This window comes from Panicum hallii, chromosome 6 (assembly GCF_002211085.1).
Source record: "Panicum hallii strain FIL2 chromosome 6, PHallii_v3.1, whole genome shotgun sequence".
In the NCBI taxonomy this organism is placed as follows: domain Eukaryota; kingdom Viridiplantae; phylum Streptophyta; class Magnoliopsida; order Poales; family Poaceae; genus Panicum; species Panicum hallii.
In genome coordinates, this window is record NC_038047.1 from 41,471,521 (window position 1) to 41,489,124 (window position 17,604).

The window sequence follows — 17,604 nt, forward strand, 5'->3', positions numbered from 1 at the left end:
GGGCCGGCCCGGACCTGGCTCATGAACCTTACCCCGGGATCCATCCATTCCTGGGGAGAACTCTGCGCACAGTTCACGGCGAACTTCGCCAGTGCGTACCAACAGCATGGCGTGGAAGCCCACCTCCACGCCGTGAGGCAACAACCCGGGGAAACCCTCCGGGCCTTCATCTCCCGCTTCACTAAGGTACGTGGAACCATCCCACGTATCTCCGATGCATCTATTATCACGGCTTTCCGACAGGGGGTCCGAGACGAGAAGATGCTAGAGAAGCTGGCGACCTACCAGGTGGAAGCCGTCACCACCCTGTTCGCTCTGGCGGATAAATGCACCCGAGCTGCAGAAGGCCGTGCGTGGCACTCTGCAACTCAGGCAGGACCTGCTCAAACGAGCGGGCCCAGTGTCGCTGCCCCTGGCAGCAGCAAGAAGAAGAACAAGAAGAACCGTGGCTTCGACAAGTCACGGATCGGGGGTCCGGCCGTTGCGGCTGCAACGACCGGGGGCCAGAACTCCCGCGGCAAGCGCCCACGACAGCGGCGCACCGACCCCGGGTCGTGCCCTGTTCATCCTGGGGCTCGCCACAGCGCCGCTGAGTGCCGCGAGATCCAGAAGCTCGCGGAACGCCTCAGCAAGAGGCGTGACCAAGCCTCCAAGGAAGGCTCCTCCCCTCCGCGGCGGTCCGGCAAGGAGAAGGCCTCTGATGCCGACGCTGCTGCGACTGAGAGGGAGTTGGGGTATCAAACCCCCAATAAAGACCTAAAGGGACTGTTCCAGCAGTCCGATTCCGAGTCCGGCGGGGATGAGCGCCGCAAAAAGCTGTACGTTATGTACGGTGGCAGTTCGGAGCTCGTCTCCCGACGGGACGTGAAGGCTCTTCGCCGGGAGGTCCTCTCGGTGAAACCAGGGGTGCCGAGGGCGGCGCCCCACCAGCGGTGGAAGGGCATCACCATCTCCTTTGGGCCATCCGACTGCCCAGAGAACATGGCGGGTGCAGGGGTGCTGCCGCTCATCACGGCACCCACCATCGCCAATGTTCGCCTTCACCATGTGCTGATCGACGGAGGCGCCGGCCTCAGCGTCATCAGCTATGCGGCGTTCAAGCACCTGCAGATCCCGGAGTCCAAGCTGGCTCCATCACGCCCATTCTCAGGAGTGGGCCCCGATCCCGTGTACCCGGTAGGGACCATCACCTTACCGGTTACATTCGGGACGGAGGACAATTTCCGTACCGAGAACGTGCAGTTCGAGGTCGCGGAAGTTAACCTCCCCTTCAACGCCATCATCGGCAGACCGGCCCTGTACCGGTTCATGGCTGTTGCCCACTACGGGTACCAGGTCCTAGAGATGCCCTCTCCGGCGGGCGTCCTCACCGTCCAAAGCGATCGGGCCGCTGCTGTTGTAGCGGTCGAAAAGCTCCATGCGCTGGCTACGGGGCTTGCCCCTGCAGCTAGCACCCTGGGGTCCGACCCCTCGACCTCACGAGCCAAGGCCCTGGCCAAGGCACCGAAGGTCCGTCCGTCCGACACGGACGATGTCCCCGTGAAGACCGTTCAGGTCGGAGCGGAGACCTCCCAGACCACCCGCATCGGTGGCAACCTGGGAGAGAAATAGGAAAGCGCGCTCATCGCCTTCCTCCGGGCAAATGTTGACGTGTTCGCTTGGGAACCGTCATAGATGCCCGGGATCCCTAGGGAGGTGATTGAGCATCATCTGAAGATCCACCCCGACGCCAGGCCGATCCGGCAGAAGCCACGCAAGCAGTCCATCGAGCGGCAAAACTTCATCCGTGAAGAGGTCCGCAAGCTGCTGCAGGCTGGCTTCATCGAGGAGGTCTACCATCCTGTATGGTTGGCCAACCCGGTTGTAGTCCCAAAGGCCAACGGGAAGCTTCGGATGTGCATCGACTACACCAATCTAAACAAGGCATGTCCAAAAGACCCTTATCCACTTCCGCGTATAGACCAGATTGTAGACTCCACCTCCGGGTGTGATTTGCTGTCCTTCATAGATGCCTATTCTGGTTTCCACCAAATCAAGATGGCTTGTGATGATAGGAAGCACACAGCTTTTGTAACAGTGGATGGACTTTATTGTTATATAGTGATGCCTTATGGGTTACTTAATGCTCTACCCACCTTTGCTCGAGCAATGAACATCACTCTAGGTGATTTGGTTAGAGATATAGTCGAGGTGTATGTTGATGACATCGTTGTCAAGACTAGAGAGTCGAATTCCCTCTTAGAAAACTTAGCTCAAGTCTTCGACAAGTTACGGGCGACCTCCACCAAGCTTAACCCCGAGAAGTGCGTCTTCGGCGTATCGGCGGGAAAGCTCCTTGGTTTCCTGGTCTCCCACCGGGGGATCGAGGCCAACCCGGACAAGGTCCGGGCGATCGAGGCAATGAGACCTCCTGCACGCCTCAAAGATGTACAGAGGTTGACGGGGTCCCTTGCAGCCCTCAGCCGTTTCATTTCGAGGCTGGCGGAGAGGGCGCTTCCCTTCTTCAAGTTGATGAGGGGGTCCGGCCCGTTTGTATGGACCGAAGAGGCAGAACGTGCCTTCCAAGAGATGAAGCAGTACCTTACCTCCTTGCCGGTCCTGGTCGCTCCGGACCCAGGTGAGACACTGTTTCTTTATCTTGCAGCAACGACCGAAGTGATCAGCATGGTGCGGGTCACCGAGAGGTCCGAGTTTCCCTCGCAGGGGGCCCCTGTGGACCCCCCTGAGGGAGAAGGAGGCCCGGCCTCCTCCACTCCAGCAACCGGCCCTGCTTCGGAGGGTCCGGCCGGGTTCCGACCCGGAGAAGCACTGAGCAGCTTGGGGGCCGAAGGGTCCCCAGCCCAAATTGAAGGATCCAGTCCACCTGGCAGAGTCAGGACCGTCCAGAAGCCGGTCTACTACGTCAGTGAGGTCCTTCATGAGACAAAGGCCAGGTATCCTGAAACGCATAAGCTCCTTTATGCTATACTTGTTGCGTCCAGAAAGCTCCGCCACTACTTTCAGGCCCACAAGATTGTGGTGGTGACCGCCTATCCATTGAGGGCCATCCTCCACAACTCCAACGCCACAGGCAACATCGCTAAGTGGGCTGCAGAGCTCGCGGGGTTCCAGCTCGACTTCCAGCCGCGTCACGCCGTCAAGAGCCAGATCCTTGCTGACTTCATCGCGGAATGGACACCGGCACCAAGCGCCTCCGGGGGTCCGGACCAAGGGATGGACCCCCCGCGTCCGGAGGACAGGGTTCCGGTCTTCACCAGGCCTCACTGGACCCTTTTCTTTGACGGGTCCGCCCGCAGCAAGAGGGCCGGGGCTGGCGTGGTCCTCATCGACCCACGTGGCGAGCAGCTAAAGTACATGGTGCACCTTGATTTTGAGGCCACCAACAACATGGCGGAGTATGAGGCCTTAATCTTCGGACTTACGGCGGCTCTGTCCCTGGGGGTCCGAGAGCTCCTGGTCAAAGGGGACTCCCAACTCATCATCAGGCAAGTCCGGGGGGAGTGTTGCTGCAACAACCCCCAGCTCGCGGCCTACCTCATTCATGTGAAGAGGCTCGAGAAGGACTTCGTTGTGCTGGAACTGCAACATGTTCCACGTGAAGGCAACACAGCAGCTGATGCACTCTCCGCGAGCGCATCGACCCAGGCACCTGAGGGCGTCTTCCAGAGACGTCTGCTGAAGCCTTCCGCCCAGCCTGCCGACCTGGGCGAAGGGGATCGGACTAGCACCTCGAAGCTGGCGGTCCCGGCGGCGCTCCATCCGTGGAGCCCGCCAAGGGTCGTGTGCTCCCTTGAGGGTCCCGGAGACCTCGGGGAGCCACGTCCAGTTTCTCAGGAAGGTCCCGATGCATGGATCTCTAAGGTGCGGGACTACCTGAAAGATAATTACCTTACTGAAGATCAAGCATCTGCTGAGCGCATTGTCCGGATGGCTAAGCGATACACAGTGGTAGAAGGGGATCTCTACCGCCGTGGCGCCAATGGCGTCCTCATGCGGTGCATCACCCAGGAAGAGGGCCGCGACTTGCTTGCGGAGATCCATGGAGGCGAGTGCGGAAGTCATTCTTCATCCCGCACGCTGGTTGGTAAAGCTTTCCGGCATGGCTTTTACTGGCCGACAACACTCCAGGATGCAGCTGAGTTGGTAAGGTCCTGCAAAGCGTGTCAGTTCCACGCAAAGCAAATACACACTCCAGCTCAGGCTCTGCAGATGATTCCTCCCTCTTGGCCCTTTGCGGTATGGGGGTTGGATATCTTGGGACCTTTCCCTAGGGCCGTTGGCGGGTACCGGTACCTCTATGTTGCCATTGACAAATTCACTAAGTGGCCGGAGGCAACCCCAGTGGTTAACATTACCAAGGCGTCAGCAACTGCTTTTCTCAGGTCAATTGTGTGCCGGTTCGGGGTCCCGAACCGCGTCATCACAGACAATGGGACCCAGTTCACGAGCCAGTACTTCCAGGAGTACTGTGAGGATATGGGCATTCAGCTCTGTTTCGCCTCAGTGGCGCACCCCAGGAGTAATGGCCAGGTTGAACGGGCCAACGCTGAGATCCTCAGAGGGCTCAAGATCCGGACCTACTGTGACCTTGAGAAGCATGACGCAAGGTGGATTGAAGAACTCCCAAGTGTGTTATGGGGGAACCGGACCACACCTAGCCGGGCAACAGGGGAAACCCCTTTCTTCTTGGTTTACGGGGCCGAGGCGTGCCTTCCCCCGGAGATCACCATGGGCTCTCTACGAGTCCGGTCTTTTGATGAGGGAATGCAGGAACAGGAGCGTCGCCAAGATGTGGACCTCGTCGACGAGCGCAGATGGCGAGCAGCAGTCCGAAACGCACGGTACAACCAAGCGCTCCGGCGCTACCACCAACGGTTTGTGCGTAGTAGGGAGCTCCGGGTCGGGGACCTAGTCCTAAGGCGGATCCTGAACCGAGAGGGTATGCACAAGCTCTCCCCCAGCTGGGAGGGGCCCTTCAAGGTGACAAAGGTGTGCCGACCCGGATCTGTTCGTTTGGCTGCGGAGGATGGAATGCAACTACCCAATCCGTGGAACATTGAGCACCTCCGTAAGTTCTATCCCTAGGACCCGATCGAGAGAGAATTTTTCCTTTGTAATTGGTAGCATCAACGTGCGGACCAGGGCGGTGGAGGTCCGCCCTCGTAAACCCGGTCCCTGGCGTACATCGCACAACTCTTCTGTACCAATTCATTAAGGGAAAGTTTGTTCTCGAATGCGTCCTTGAAGTCTATACAATTCTACATTTTTTCGCTTCTTGATTACGCTAACCCCTCACATGTTTTCTGCGTCTGTGTCATGGCCAAGGTTCTTCTTAAGTTGCGTAGCTACGTCCCTGCCCCGGACCTCTGTCTCAAAGGAAAAAAGGAACCGGACACCTGTTAACTGGCTTCAGGGAAACGCGCTCGCCCTTTGCTAGGGTCCAGGGTTGTGTAGCCGCTTAGCCTGGTTCCGTACCCTAAGCCTACACGCCTTGCCCTCCTAGGGTGAGCGCCGTTGCACCCCGAACCATGTACCAGAGGACCGGGACCCCTTTTTAGCACTCCTAGGTCCTAGAGCTCTGACTCGCTACGCAACTTAGGAGGCCTCTGCTGGCCAGACCGGGAACCTGTGGGGACGTCTACTAAACGTCGATCCTAAGTCATGTGCAGGACCTCGGTTCTATGGCAGCTAGTCCCGACTTATCGCGACTACCTCCCAGGGGGCCAGGGGACCTCGGTGGACTCGAAAACACTTTCCGGACCGTCAACCAGGAAAACAGCTAGGTTTTTCAAAAAAGTAGACGCACGAAATGTTTAAATGCATCTCTGATAATATGCACAACATTACGAAGTTATTTTACAATAGCAAAAATTATATTACAAAAGAAATAACAAAAAGATACTAGCGCTACTGCTCTGGAGGTCCGGAGGCACTTCCACTCTCTGCAGGTTCGGGACGTCGCCGGAGGCGGGCCGCGACCAGGTCTACTGCCTCCTGGACTCCTTCCCGCGCAACGGCTGCCGTTGCCCGGAGGGGTCCGACCAGTACGGGAGTCAGCTGGACGCCAGGATCATGGCTCCGGAAGCTGGTGAGGATGTACTCCGCCATCTCCCGGGCAACTACTCGTCCTTCTGCCTCCAGGAGGTCCTGTAGGCCGGCCTCCGCATCTTGCAGCCGCCTGGCGGTGGAGTCCAGCAGATGGAGTGCGGCGCCGTATGGTGAAGAGGCCTCCGGCATCCAGATGGGGTTGGCCCCGAGCGCCTCTAGCAGAGGGTTCACCGCGCCAACCCATCTTGTTAATCGGTTGGCGCCGGCGTGCTGCTCTGCCAGGAGCCCCTCCACCTTGGCCTCCCTCTCCTGGAGCGCTGCCTCGCGCTCCTGGAGCCTCTGGTACCCGGCTGCCAGCTCCTCCTCCACGGCCTCTTCCCGCTTCTGGAGCTCCTGCAGCCGGGCCACCTCCTCTGCCTCTCGGGCGGCCAGCTCTTCTTCTTTCTTCGCTGTCGCCGCCACCTGTTCTGCGAGGGAGGCCTGTTGCGCCTCGGCCGTTGTAAACGCCTCCCTCGCCGCCTCCGCCAGCTCCCGGGCGGCCCGCTCCCTGGCCGTCGCCGCCTCCTTCAGCCTCTCCGCGACGATCTGCGCCTCGAGGGCCTCCTTTTCCCGCCGGTTGGCCGCCTTCTCCCGCTGGAGCGCCGCTGCCTCTCGGTCGCGCGCCTCCTCCAGCCCCTCCTGAAGGAGCTCGCGCTCCAACACGAGCTTGGCGCGCTCCTTGGCGTGGCGGGCGGAGGCGGTGTTGATGCGGTCCCCCAGGCGGACCTCCCAGTCGGAGAGCCGCTGGCGCTCCGCCTCCAGCTTCTCCCACTCCCGGCGCATGCCAGCCTCTAGCTCCAGTTGAGCTTGTTGTCATTTGGCTATGAGCCGGGGGAGTGGGACCTCCGTTGTGCTCGGGAGGAGACACCTTCCCAGTACCACCTCCGGTTCCTCCTCCTCCGCTGGTGGGGCGGCGCTACTGGCGACTTCGGCGGCCTCCGGAGCCGCAGCCTCTGCTGCCTCCGGAGCCGCCACCTCTGCTGCCTCCGGAGCCGCCACCTCCGCTGCCTCCGGTGCCGCCGTTGCCGCTGCCTCTGGCCTTGCAACCTCCGCCGTAGCAGCGACCCCCTCAGCTGCCGGTTCGGCTGGGGAAGGCCCGACCTCGGCGCCCGGCGCTGTTGCCGGGGCCTCTGCCGCCGCAGTGGGCCTGATCGCCTCCTCCTGGGGGGCGGCTTCTGGACGTGGCGGCATGGTAGCCTCCAGCTCCGGACCACTGGGTCCGGAGGCTTCTGGGGCTGCTCCTGGCGGAGGCCCTGCTGGTGCTGATGCCGAGGACTCCGGCGCTGGCTGGGGGCCGGGTCCCCCAGTTGGAGCATTTGTAGGTTGCGGCCTGCCGTACCACCTGTTTGGTTAAGCACCAGAAGCCGTGAAAGGAAATGAAAAACCTTGATAAAACCACTTACGGGAAGTCGTACCACTCCCATCTGCCCCGGGCGGCCGGGGGCACCTTCCTCCCTGCCGAGGACCCCCCGGACCTCTGGGGGCCGTCCCCGACCTTTGAGTCTCCTGGCGGCGACGTTGGGGACGGTGGTCTGGTCTCGGACGGAGGCGGTGGTGTCGCTGGCCGCGGCCCTGGTGGTGGTGGCGGAGGAGTCTGTTGTCCCGGTGGAGGCCGGTACTATGGTGGAGGTGGTGCAGCTCCGCTCTGTTTCTCCACCCCCGTTGTCTTCTGGCGCTTGGGCGCCGGCTCCCCCACCAAGGAGCCATCGCCTCGCTGGAGCCTCCGGGACTTACTCCCTTCGGCTTGGCTGCGCCGCTCGGGTGCCGCCCCCTGAGCTTCGCCGCTCCTTTGGGCCGGGGCAGCACCCGCACAGTCTTTCTGCCGGTGCTCTGGCACCGGCGCTTTCTCTTTTCCCTTCCCGCCAGGGGCCGGACCTCTGGGTCCCGGCTCCCCGGCACCTCCGCTGGGGCGTTGCTGGCGGTCCGGTGTGGCGCCAGGGATCTGGAGCCCGCGGTTGGGGTCGCCCCCCAGTTGCCGGACCGCCAGGCCGCCCTCGTCCAGGGTCGGCATCGACGCCAGGACCGTTGACCGCAGAGCCTGGTCCTCGCACAGGGCCTTCACCCCGCTCGGGAGGACCAGGGACTCTGGAACGAACGCCTCGCCGGTCATCGCCCGGATCGCCGCCTCCAGCTCTGCCCGGGTGAAGTCGCCGCCGGGCCCCCGCGCGATCCTGCAGCAGTCGTTTAGCCCCGTGTACACGTAGGCCATCCGGGACCGATGCTGCAGGGGGGCGATTCGTCGCTTCAGGAAGTCGCCCAGCACCATCATGGAAGTCAGGCCGCTCCTTGCCAGCTTCTTGATCCGGTTCAGGACTAGGTCGAGCTCTACCGGTATTGACGGCCTGGCCTTCCAGGTGCTCCGGTCGCTCTGGGGGCCCCCTTCCGGCAGTTCTAGGCGGTCGTGGGGGTCCGTCACCGCAATGACCCAGCCTTCACGCCAGTCCTCCCACTTGGAGCTGGAGAAGGCGGCGATGTAGGCGCTCGACATCCCGTGCCGGAGTTGGAAGTAGTAAGCGCCGATCTCGCCGCGCTTCTTCCCGGTCCCGACCAGGGAGTAGAAGTGTTTGAAGATGGTGGTGCAGGGGCACACCCCCACGAACATCTCCATGAAGTGGGCGAAGACCGCCGCGAGGAGAACGGAGTGGGGGGTGAGATGATGAAGTTGGAGGCCGAACTCCTCCAGGAGCAGGAGGAAGAAGGAGGAGATCGGAGGAACCAACCCGCACATAATGTACGAGTTGAAGAGGACGAACTCCCCCGCGGCAAGGTCGCGGAGGGGAATCTCGCCGGCCTTGACCTTCCCGGCATTCGCCGACACGGTCCACCCTAGAAGGCGCCGCACCGCGTCCAGCTGATCCTGGGTCTGGAAGCGGCGCGGGAAAGGAAGTGAAGCCATGGAAATTGTTGGGGTGGATCGCGAAGGAGCAAGGAAGAGAGAGAAGCCGGGTGCAAGGAAGCTGATCGCGAGAAGGGATGCGGAGATGAAGGGGCGCTACGGCGTCTGTTGTTGGCGAGAGCGAAAAGGTAGCCGTTCCCTTCGGCGCATACCTTTTATGCAAAAGACTGCTCCCCCCTTAGCGTCCCGCGGCGACCGAGGGGAAGCCGAGCGGTCGCCAGCGCCGCCTTCCCCTACCCTCACACTCAATGACCGGTGGGCTCGGGTCCACCAGTCATTGGCGTGGGCGCTGGAGGATCGTGGGAAGGGCGGAATCCGAACCGCCCGAGCCGCGCGGCGGGCTCGAATGAGACAAGAATCTAAACCGTCTGACGCGCACGGTGCGCGCGGAAGACGGGTCCCTCGGGGATCCCGCTACGGGCGAAAGGACATCCGTGCCCTCGCCTGGCGGGAACGAGCTGTACACCCGGCGCGATGCTGGGATTTGGCCCCACCTGCGGGTTCATCCCTCTCCCGAGGTGGGCCCGGGGGCCTCTGTCGGTACATACAGATAGGGGTACCTCCTGCTAGGGTGTCCAGGCCCTGGGACTTCTCATAATCCACGTTCCCCCTCGCCTCTGGGCCACGTGGCATACGGCCTCCGGGCCTGACAGCTGGGACCACGGTCTCCGGACCCTCCCCGAGCTCCGTGAGGTCCGGGGCCTCTGCACACCCACGTGGGCGGGAGAGCTCTCGGTTAACCCCTGCGGACCCGGCCTCCCCTGGGAGGTCCGGGGCCGCCACGTGTGATGGCCAGACCATCACAGGCCAGCCCGCTCCGGCCGGCCACGGGGGCCCCGGACCCCTCTTTCCCCCGGGAAGGGGTCCGGTGCCGCCATGTGCTGCCCGGCGGGAGGAGCGGGGCTGACCCCGCCGCGTGCCTGCGGCCGGAGGCCCCTTACGGGTCGCCTCTCCACCTACCAGCATTTAATGTGGTAGCTGAGTTGGGCGCGCCAAGGTCAAAAGGTGCAGCCTGCCACTGACACACGGGGCAGGTAAGCTGACATCACGGTAAGCCCGCCTGATCTGAAGGCGGCGCGTCGTATCACCGCGCACAGTGCGCGGACTGTGTGCAGTCCCGTCACGGTACTGCGCGCGTGATGATGGTCTGTAATAGGCGTGCTAAGGCTTGCGCTGTAACAGTGCGCATGGCACGAGCCAGCGCTGGCTCGCCCCCTGACTGGAGGTTCCATCCCAACAGTGACAGCACGGCATCACTGTTGGGCAACGCTGACACCGAACACTGTACAAGACAAGGCTGTACACGGCCGTATCCCGACTGTGGATACGCACATCAACTTCCCGATCGAGAGGACTACGGAGAGGAGCTCGAGGAGATGACCTCCATATCTCTCGTAGAACAAGCTCCTGTTGGCCGGACCCACATGTCGGGGTCCCGCTCAGTGTAAGCACTCCTCTTGGACTATAAAAGGGAGAATGCACTCGTTAGAACACAGGAACAAAAACACTCACACTAGACGTTCCAAGCTCCAGGTTGCACACACACAAGCTTATGCTGCTTTCCATTCAGGCTCACGCAGCCAATACAACACCAAAGTGGACGTAGGGTATTACGCTCCGGCGGCCCGAACCACTCTAAATCTTCGTGTCCTTCCTGTGTTCATCTCTCCACCGATCGAGCGCTCCTAAGTCTCCTCCAAACCCATCCTTAACTAGGATTAGGCGGGTGCTTTCCGCCACCCGGCTGGAGAATTCCTCCGACAGATCTATACCATCAAAATTTTTAGATGAACTCATGATGGGCAACCTCAATCAGAATGAGGGTTCCTTAAACACCAAATCACGAGTTTGATAGAATCACCGTCAAAACATCTAAGTCGAAGAGAGGTTGCGGCCTAGCACCAAATAATAATTAAATTATTAGTCGAGATGTGAGCTCCAGGTAAGCTAGGAATAATACCTGGAACAATATTTTTCACTACATAAAAACTAACCGAGTGGGTGCATCTTTTAACTAACAACACTAGAAATTTATCAAATTCATTGAGTAAAAGCGAAAATAAATACAAATAGCCATACTTGAAATGTTATGTACATAAAGGAAAACAAAACACAATTACAACCACACAGATGGTTATTGGACTTCATTCGCTACATAAGATCACTATATCATCTGCTGCTAGCCATTTTGTGGCGCCACTTAAGCTGTTCGGATGTACTTAGGAGCTAAATGTAGCCTATACTACGTTTTCACCATTTTATATAGGTCTATTATATATTTATTCTTGCAAAAGCCAAAAAAAAAGATGTATAGGATTCAGGAAATAGAAAAATTCCAGCCAATACGATTCGAATGCAGGGTCAGCGTCACCTCACAACTGCGAATCTGACAGAGGAAATTGCACAAACGGGCCCTTCGGGATAGTCGTCGGCGTAAACTGCTGTCCGTCAGGCATGACGCAATCGACTCGACGGAACGCGAACGGCGGCGTGCTCATAAACCAACCCCGCCCTGTCACGCCTCGTCAGCCGTCATCGCGCGGGTAGCTGCTGGCCTGCCGCCGCCGCCGTCGACGCCGCGTTCTGGAACGTTCCGGTCGCCTACAAGCATCCGGCCTCCAAGGCCGGCGGCGCCGACGCGGTCGATCGAACTAACCCCACATCTGGAAGCGACCCGACCCGGTTTCCCCTTCCTCCACCAGCTGATTCACGCGCTCGACGACGGGGCGCGTCTGTCTAGGTGCGTCCTTGGTTGCTCAATCGCTCCCGCCCGCAAGTTCGATTCGCTCTTTGTTTGTTCGGTTCAGTCGGATCAGCGGCAGATTCTGTGGCTCAAGTTGGCCCGGATGGTTGTTGCTGGGAGGCGAATTTGGCCATTTCGGTCGAATTGGGGCTAGCTTTGGGCACCAATTTTTTTGAGGGGAACTTCGGGCAATAATTTGGCTTGAGAGATTAGTGAATGTGTTTCTATGGTGCTCCCCTGCTGTGATGTTGTGGCTGTGTATTCTATTACCAGTGGCAATTGCCCCTCTTTTGGTTGGGTGAAGGCTTTGATGAAATTCTCGAACTCCTCGTTTTGCTACTGACAAAATATATGAGGATGGAAACAGTCTAAAAATAATTTAGATATAAATCTGGATTTCTCATCTCGGTTCATGAGTCATGATTGAGCCCGGGTGTTTATTAGATTCTCTTGAGATTTCTAGCTCTTTCATGCCTAATTCTCTAGCTTCCTTGCCGAACTGATAACTTGATAATTAGCATCACCGCATTCTTTTTTGGGTATTCCGTGAAATTGATAGCATAAGGTGGTCTTGTATCAGGAACAAATGGAAGAGAGCAGAATAGCTCGAATTTCAGTCACCTGGAGGGGCAGACAGCTTGATGTGGATGCAGATCCAAGCTGCACGGTGAAAGAATTTGGGCAATTGCTGCAGGATTTGACTAGTGTTAAACCTGATACATTGAAGCTAATTGTGCCACAATCTACAAACAAAGGCTCCAAGTTGATCACGCCATTTTTGGATCCACATTCAAGCCTGACACTGAATGAAGCGGCTATTAGTGAGGTAAGCTGTGGCTAGCATGCAGCATTTGACACACCCATTGGCATGTTACTTGCTAGTGGATATTGTAATGACAGCTGGCTGTTGAAATCATTGTGTCTGAAGTTTTTCTTGTTACAGGGAAAACCTATAAGAATGATGGGTGTTTTTGATGATGAAATCGAGGAAGTATCTGACAATGGCAACAGGCCAGATCTACGTATAATTGGATTTGATGAGGAAGAACAGCGGCTTAGGCAACGGTCAGCAGGCAGGCCACAGATTTCACTCAAACTTCCCCAGGGACAATACATCTTCTGTGATTTTCGTACACTTCACTTGCCTGGGATTGAGGTTAGCCAACCCCCACTCCCACCTGCTCTGTAGGCTACAAGAAATGGATCCTCCTATAACAATCGCAGAGACAGTTCCCTGCTTGAATTATGCACACTCTTCCCCCCAATCAGTTCATCTGAGCAGTATGCATTTTTAATATCGGCTATTGGTTTTAGGAGCTACATCAGTGTGTATGTTTGCACAAAGTTCTGTCTAGGACCACTTGCAAAGACTGAAAGCTGAACAAAAAATTGAGCTAATTGTTCTACTGTCCAATATAAAATAGTGTTGGTTGTAAAACCTTTTCAATTTCATACCACTATCTCCCTAGGGCATGCTAGTACAAGTACACACATCTCTAATATGTATGATCCTGGATGTGCAATGAGTCAGTTTTGATTTAAGCTGTTGTACCTGTTTACTTTCCTTTCCTCTGCCAGCTGAATCCTCCACCTTCGGAAGCCCTGAAAAGAATGCACATGCTTGCATGTGACCCTGGTATAATTGCGATCATGAACAAGGTAACGATCTCCAAGAATTAATCCTATCTCTTGATGGAGTTTCATCCCTTTTTGACTTTGTTGTTGATGTTCTCAGCATAAATGGCGAGTTGGAATCATGACTGAAATGGCTCCTGTCGGATATGTAGGAGTCAGTCCGAAATGCATTTTAGGCTTCAATAAGGTGAGCATAAGCCATTACAATATGTATATTATAGAAAAAAATGGTCAAACACTAGTTTTTGAGAATATACTTACACTTCTTATTATTCATGCAGAACATGGGGGAGGAAATATCTCTTCGCATACGAACAGATGACTTGAAGGGATTCCGGAAGTATGAAAGTATCAAGAAGACTCTACTTCATGAACTTGTATGTAATTTTTGGCTTCACTAAAGATTTCCATATGGTTTTTGTTCACTGTATTGGGCCTTCTGTATGTTACGCTGAGTGCCTATATTTCAATTCCAGGCGCATATGGTGCATTCTGAGCACGATGCAAACTTTTTTGCTCTTAATAAGCAGGTAATTTTTCGTAGATGCTCAGATCATATTCGGTTGCCATCTCTTTACATTTTATTTTATTCAATCTTAAATGTGCTTTTAATTTGTGGCAGTTAAATGAGGAAGCTGCTTCCTTGGACTGGACCAAGTCTAGAGGTCATATGCTGAATGGTCGCAAAGTCTTTGATTCTTATGAAGATGAATTTGTTCTGGAACCAGGGACAACTGTTGCTGGTCACAGGCTTGGGGGAGAGTTAAGTTCGCTGGCTAGTGCTCGTGCGTTGTCTGGGGCTGCTGCTTATCAGCGTTTCTTAAATGGATCTGCAAAGGAGGACCATGTATCAGGCACTGAAACTGAATATAATCCAGCTGGTGTTCCTCAAGCTTTTGTTCAGGGAACTGTGAAGGTAGAGCCAGATCCAGATGATGCTATGCATATTGATTCAGCAATTGTGACATCAGGGTCTCTGGGTTCTAGATCAGCGGCAGGACAGCATACTATTGGCTACTCTGAGCCTAATGATGTTGGCAAGCAAAGTTCCGTTGGTTGCCTAGAACCTGATCCTGATGACTCCCAAAATGTTAATATTCTGAATCAGGAGCTGAGGTTTGATGGAAGACACCATAGCGAACCTGATCCTGATGATGGTGCTAATGGATTCGTTCTGGAATCTGGAAACAAGATGGAAGTGGATAGTGAACTGACAAACAACATCACAGTTTTGAAGTCCGAGCCTGACCCTGATGATTCCTTAAATACTGTTGTCAACCAGAAGTTGGTCATCGATGGCAAGCATGGTGAAGAACCTGATCCTGATGATACTACTTGTCTAGTTGTTCCAAAATCTGGAGATGAGACACAAGTGATAACAGAGCAGAGTAGAAAGTCCACAGTTTTGAAGTCGGAACCTGATCCTGACGATCATTTTGGTGATTTAAACAGCAATGAGCTGCAAAGGATCGAAGAACCCGTGGCAGCCCTCTGTGCACGACTCCAGAAGTCCATTGAAATGCTCCGGTTGCAAGCAACACCTACAGAGGCAGATTCTGCTATTCAAACACTTTTTAAGATTATCAAGAATGTGATAGAGCACCCAAACGATATTAAGTATAAGAGATTGCGTAAGGTATAGTTGCCTGTTTTTAATTTCGTTATTCTTGCATATTATGATATAGCATTCATTTGCTAAAGCAAATTCTTACAAATCCTTCTCATTTGCCACATCTACAGTCGAATCCACATTTCCAAAGGAGTGTAGCAAACTATAAAGGTATTCCTGTTAGCTCTACCAGTTGTCATTGCTCACTAGAGTCTTTAAATGTAGTGCATACTAATTGTTTACTCTCGTTTTACTCCAAAACCAGCTGCAATGGAGGTCCTTGAATTGATCGGCTTCTGTGAGGATGTCATATCAGATGAGATTGGGCGTGCAGAGACTTACCTGGTGTTGAAAAGGAACGATCCTGGATTGTTGTGGCTGGCAAAGTCCTCACTTGAAGTATCCCTGGCTTGATAAAAGTTGATACCAATGGTTGTTATTTTCTCTGTGGATATATTGAGCAAGAAAATTAGCTATTGGAATGTACTGTTTTCCTGTATAGGCATAATTGTATACTTGTATATGAACACCCGAGAGTGGAATGCTGCGTGCAATCTTTTCTTATCTATGCCTTTGCCTTGTCTTGAATAGCTTGCAATTCCATGTGATGTACTGATGAAACCTAGCCACATGTCAGCAAGGTACAAAGAAGACATACATGAAGCCTTGAATTGCCAGATTATTCTGCAGCCAGGCCAGTCAGATGGAGCAGTTTTCACTGTGAGCTTCCTATATCTCCATCTCTTCTGCTCTTGATATGCAAATACTTGCTATTCGTAGTGCGTTTATTTTGTCAATGTGAGCTTCCTTTATCTCCATCTCTTCTGCTCTTGATATCCAAATACTTGCTATCTGTAATACATTTATTAGTTAGTGTCTAGTTGCATCTTATGACACTTTAAAAATGTATCTTTCTTTGAGAGGGATAGAAGAAGGGGAATGGTGTAAATGGAAGCCATTCTTAGAGAGCCCTCTCGAACAGCAAAGCCCTGCCGGTCTTCCTCAATTTTGATTTCTAGTTTCACCATTTAAGTACTGGGTTTGGGTTGTCAGATAATACTGAAGCAACTAAGACTGCTCGTTGTGTTCATCACCCTTCCCAGTTTGTTTCTTAATCCTGAGGAAGATAGGCTGGTTTCTCATCGTTGAGGCAACTAAGGCTGCTCGTTGTGTTCATCACCCTTCCCAGTTTGTTTCCTAATCCTGAGGAAGATAGGCTGGTTTCTCATCGTTGAGGCAGTCTGTGGGTTTCTTCCCCATCATAGACTGCGTTCGATGATGCCTACATTTTGGAAAATCCGGCCCGAATTGAGGGAACCATAAACAAACTAGATTTGGAAAATGTTACTAATTTCTTGTCATTAATTTTGGATCAACCATACCTATACTTCAGACTGCGATATGAAATAGATGCCAACAAAAATTTGTAGTAACATCTGTGTTGTACACTTAATGTAGAGACACTTGTTTTTCCATATCTGATACAGAAGCATCCCTTTTTGTGCAGACAAAATGTTGACAGGACAAAGAATGAGGCAAACAGTAGCCTGACGCAAGGACTCTAATGCTTGTTGTACATATAAAGGCTTATAATTCAAGATTGACACTGAGCGAAGCGGCTATTAGCCTAACGGTCTCGTGTCTATATACCTAGGATAATTCCTTGATCTAGTTTGCTGATCGGATATTGTGCTTTCTTTAACGGGTGATTGTGTTTAAAGTGTTTCTGCAACCTGGTCAAGCCTCACCTTTGGAGGTGATGCGGTTGTTTAGCAAGGGGCCAGTTGTATTCTCTTTCTCTCTAATATGCGGATCGCCTGCGTGTTTGAGAAAAAGAAAAACTCAGGAAGGCCACAGATATCACTTGGCAGTACGGAAGTATCAAGGGAACTCATGAACTTGTGTGTAATTTTTTGTATTCACTAAAGATTTCACGTTTGTTTTTGTTCAATGTAATTCTGGTCTAATATTCTACGACTAGTACTAGATTTAAATATCAGGCACATATGGTGTACTTTAAGCACCGAGCAATTTTTTTGGGCTCTCAATGAGGTGATTTTTGCTACATACTGCCATCATCATGTTCAGATTCCATCTCTTTACTTTTGAGATAATTCAATCTCAAACGCACTTCTAATTTCTGGCTGTTGAACGAGGAAGCTGCTTCCTTGGACGGGACTAAGTCACGAGGTCATATGTTGAGTGGTTGTTAAATCATTGAAGATGATTTTTTTCCCTGGAACCAAGGACTGCTGTTGCTAGTTACATGCTTGGGGGCGAGTGGAACGTGTACCTCGCGGAAGGTTTTTACAAGGCTGGAATGAAATTGTTCCCATGTTCCAGGAAACGCGTGGTTCGCTAGCTAAGGGCGAGACAAGTTCGCTAGCTACTGCTCCTGCACTGTCTGGAGCTGCTCTCATCATCGTTTCTTGAATGCATCTACAAAAGGAGATCTTTTATGAAACACTGGAGTTGAACAAAATCCAGAATATGTTCATGGAAACATGAAGGTTGAGCATGATGCCTATGCATGTGGTTCCAGCAACTGGGACGCCTGGGTCTGGGCACTAGATCATTGGCAGGACAATGCAATGTTATTTTGAAAAGAAAGGACAATGCAATGTTGGTTACTCT

General features: G+C 54.2%; 1 protein-coding gene across 1 annotated transcript; it reads left to right on the plus strand.

Annotated features, from left to right (window-relative positions):
* Nucleotides 1-11,483: 11,483 nt before the first annotated feature.
* LOC112896898 lies at nt 11,484-17,001 on the plus strand. Its single transcript, XM_025965021.1, has 11 exons — nt 11,484-11,723; nt 12,307-12,552; nt 12,670-12,882; nt 13,305-13,385; nt 13,462-13,548; nt 13,643-13,738; nt 13,838-13,891; nt 13,984-14,997; nt 15,102-15,141; nt 15,236-15,690; nt 16,478-17,001. The coding sequence occupies exons 2-10, from the start codon at nt 12,313-12,315 to the stop codon at nt 15,382-15,384; spliced, it is 1,974 nt and encodes a 657-aa protein (XP_025820806.1). The 5' UTR covers nt 11,484-11,723; nt 12,307-12,312; the 3' UTR covers nt 15,385-15,690; nt 16,478-17,001.
* The last annotated feature ends 603 nt before the right edge of the window (nt 17,002-17,604 follow it).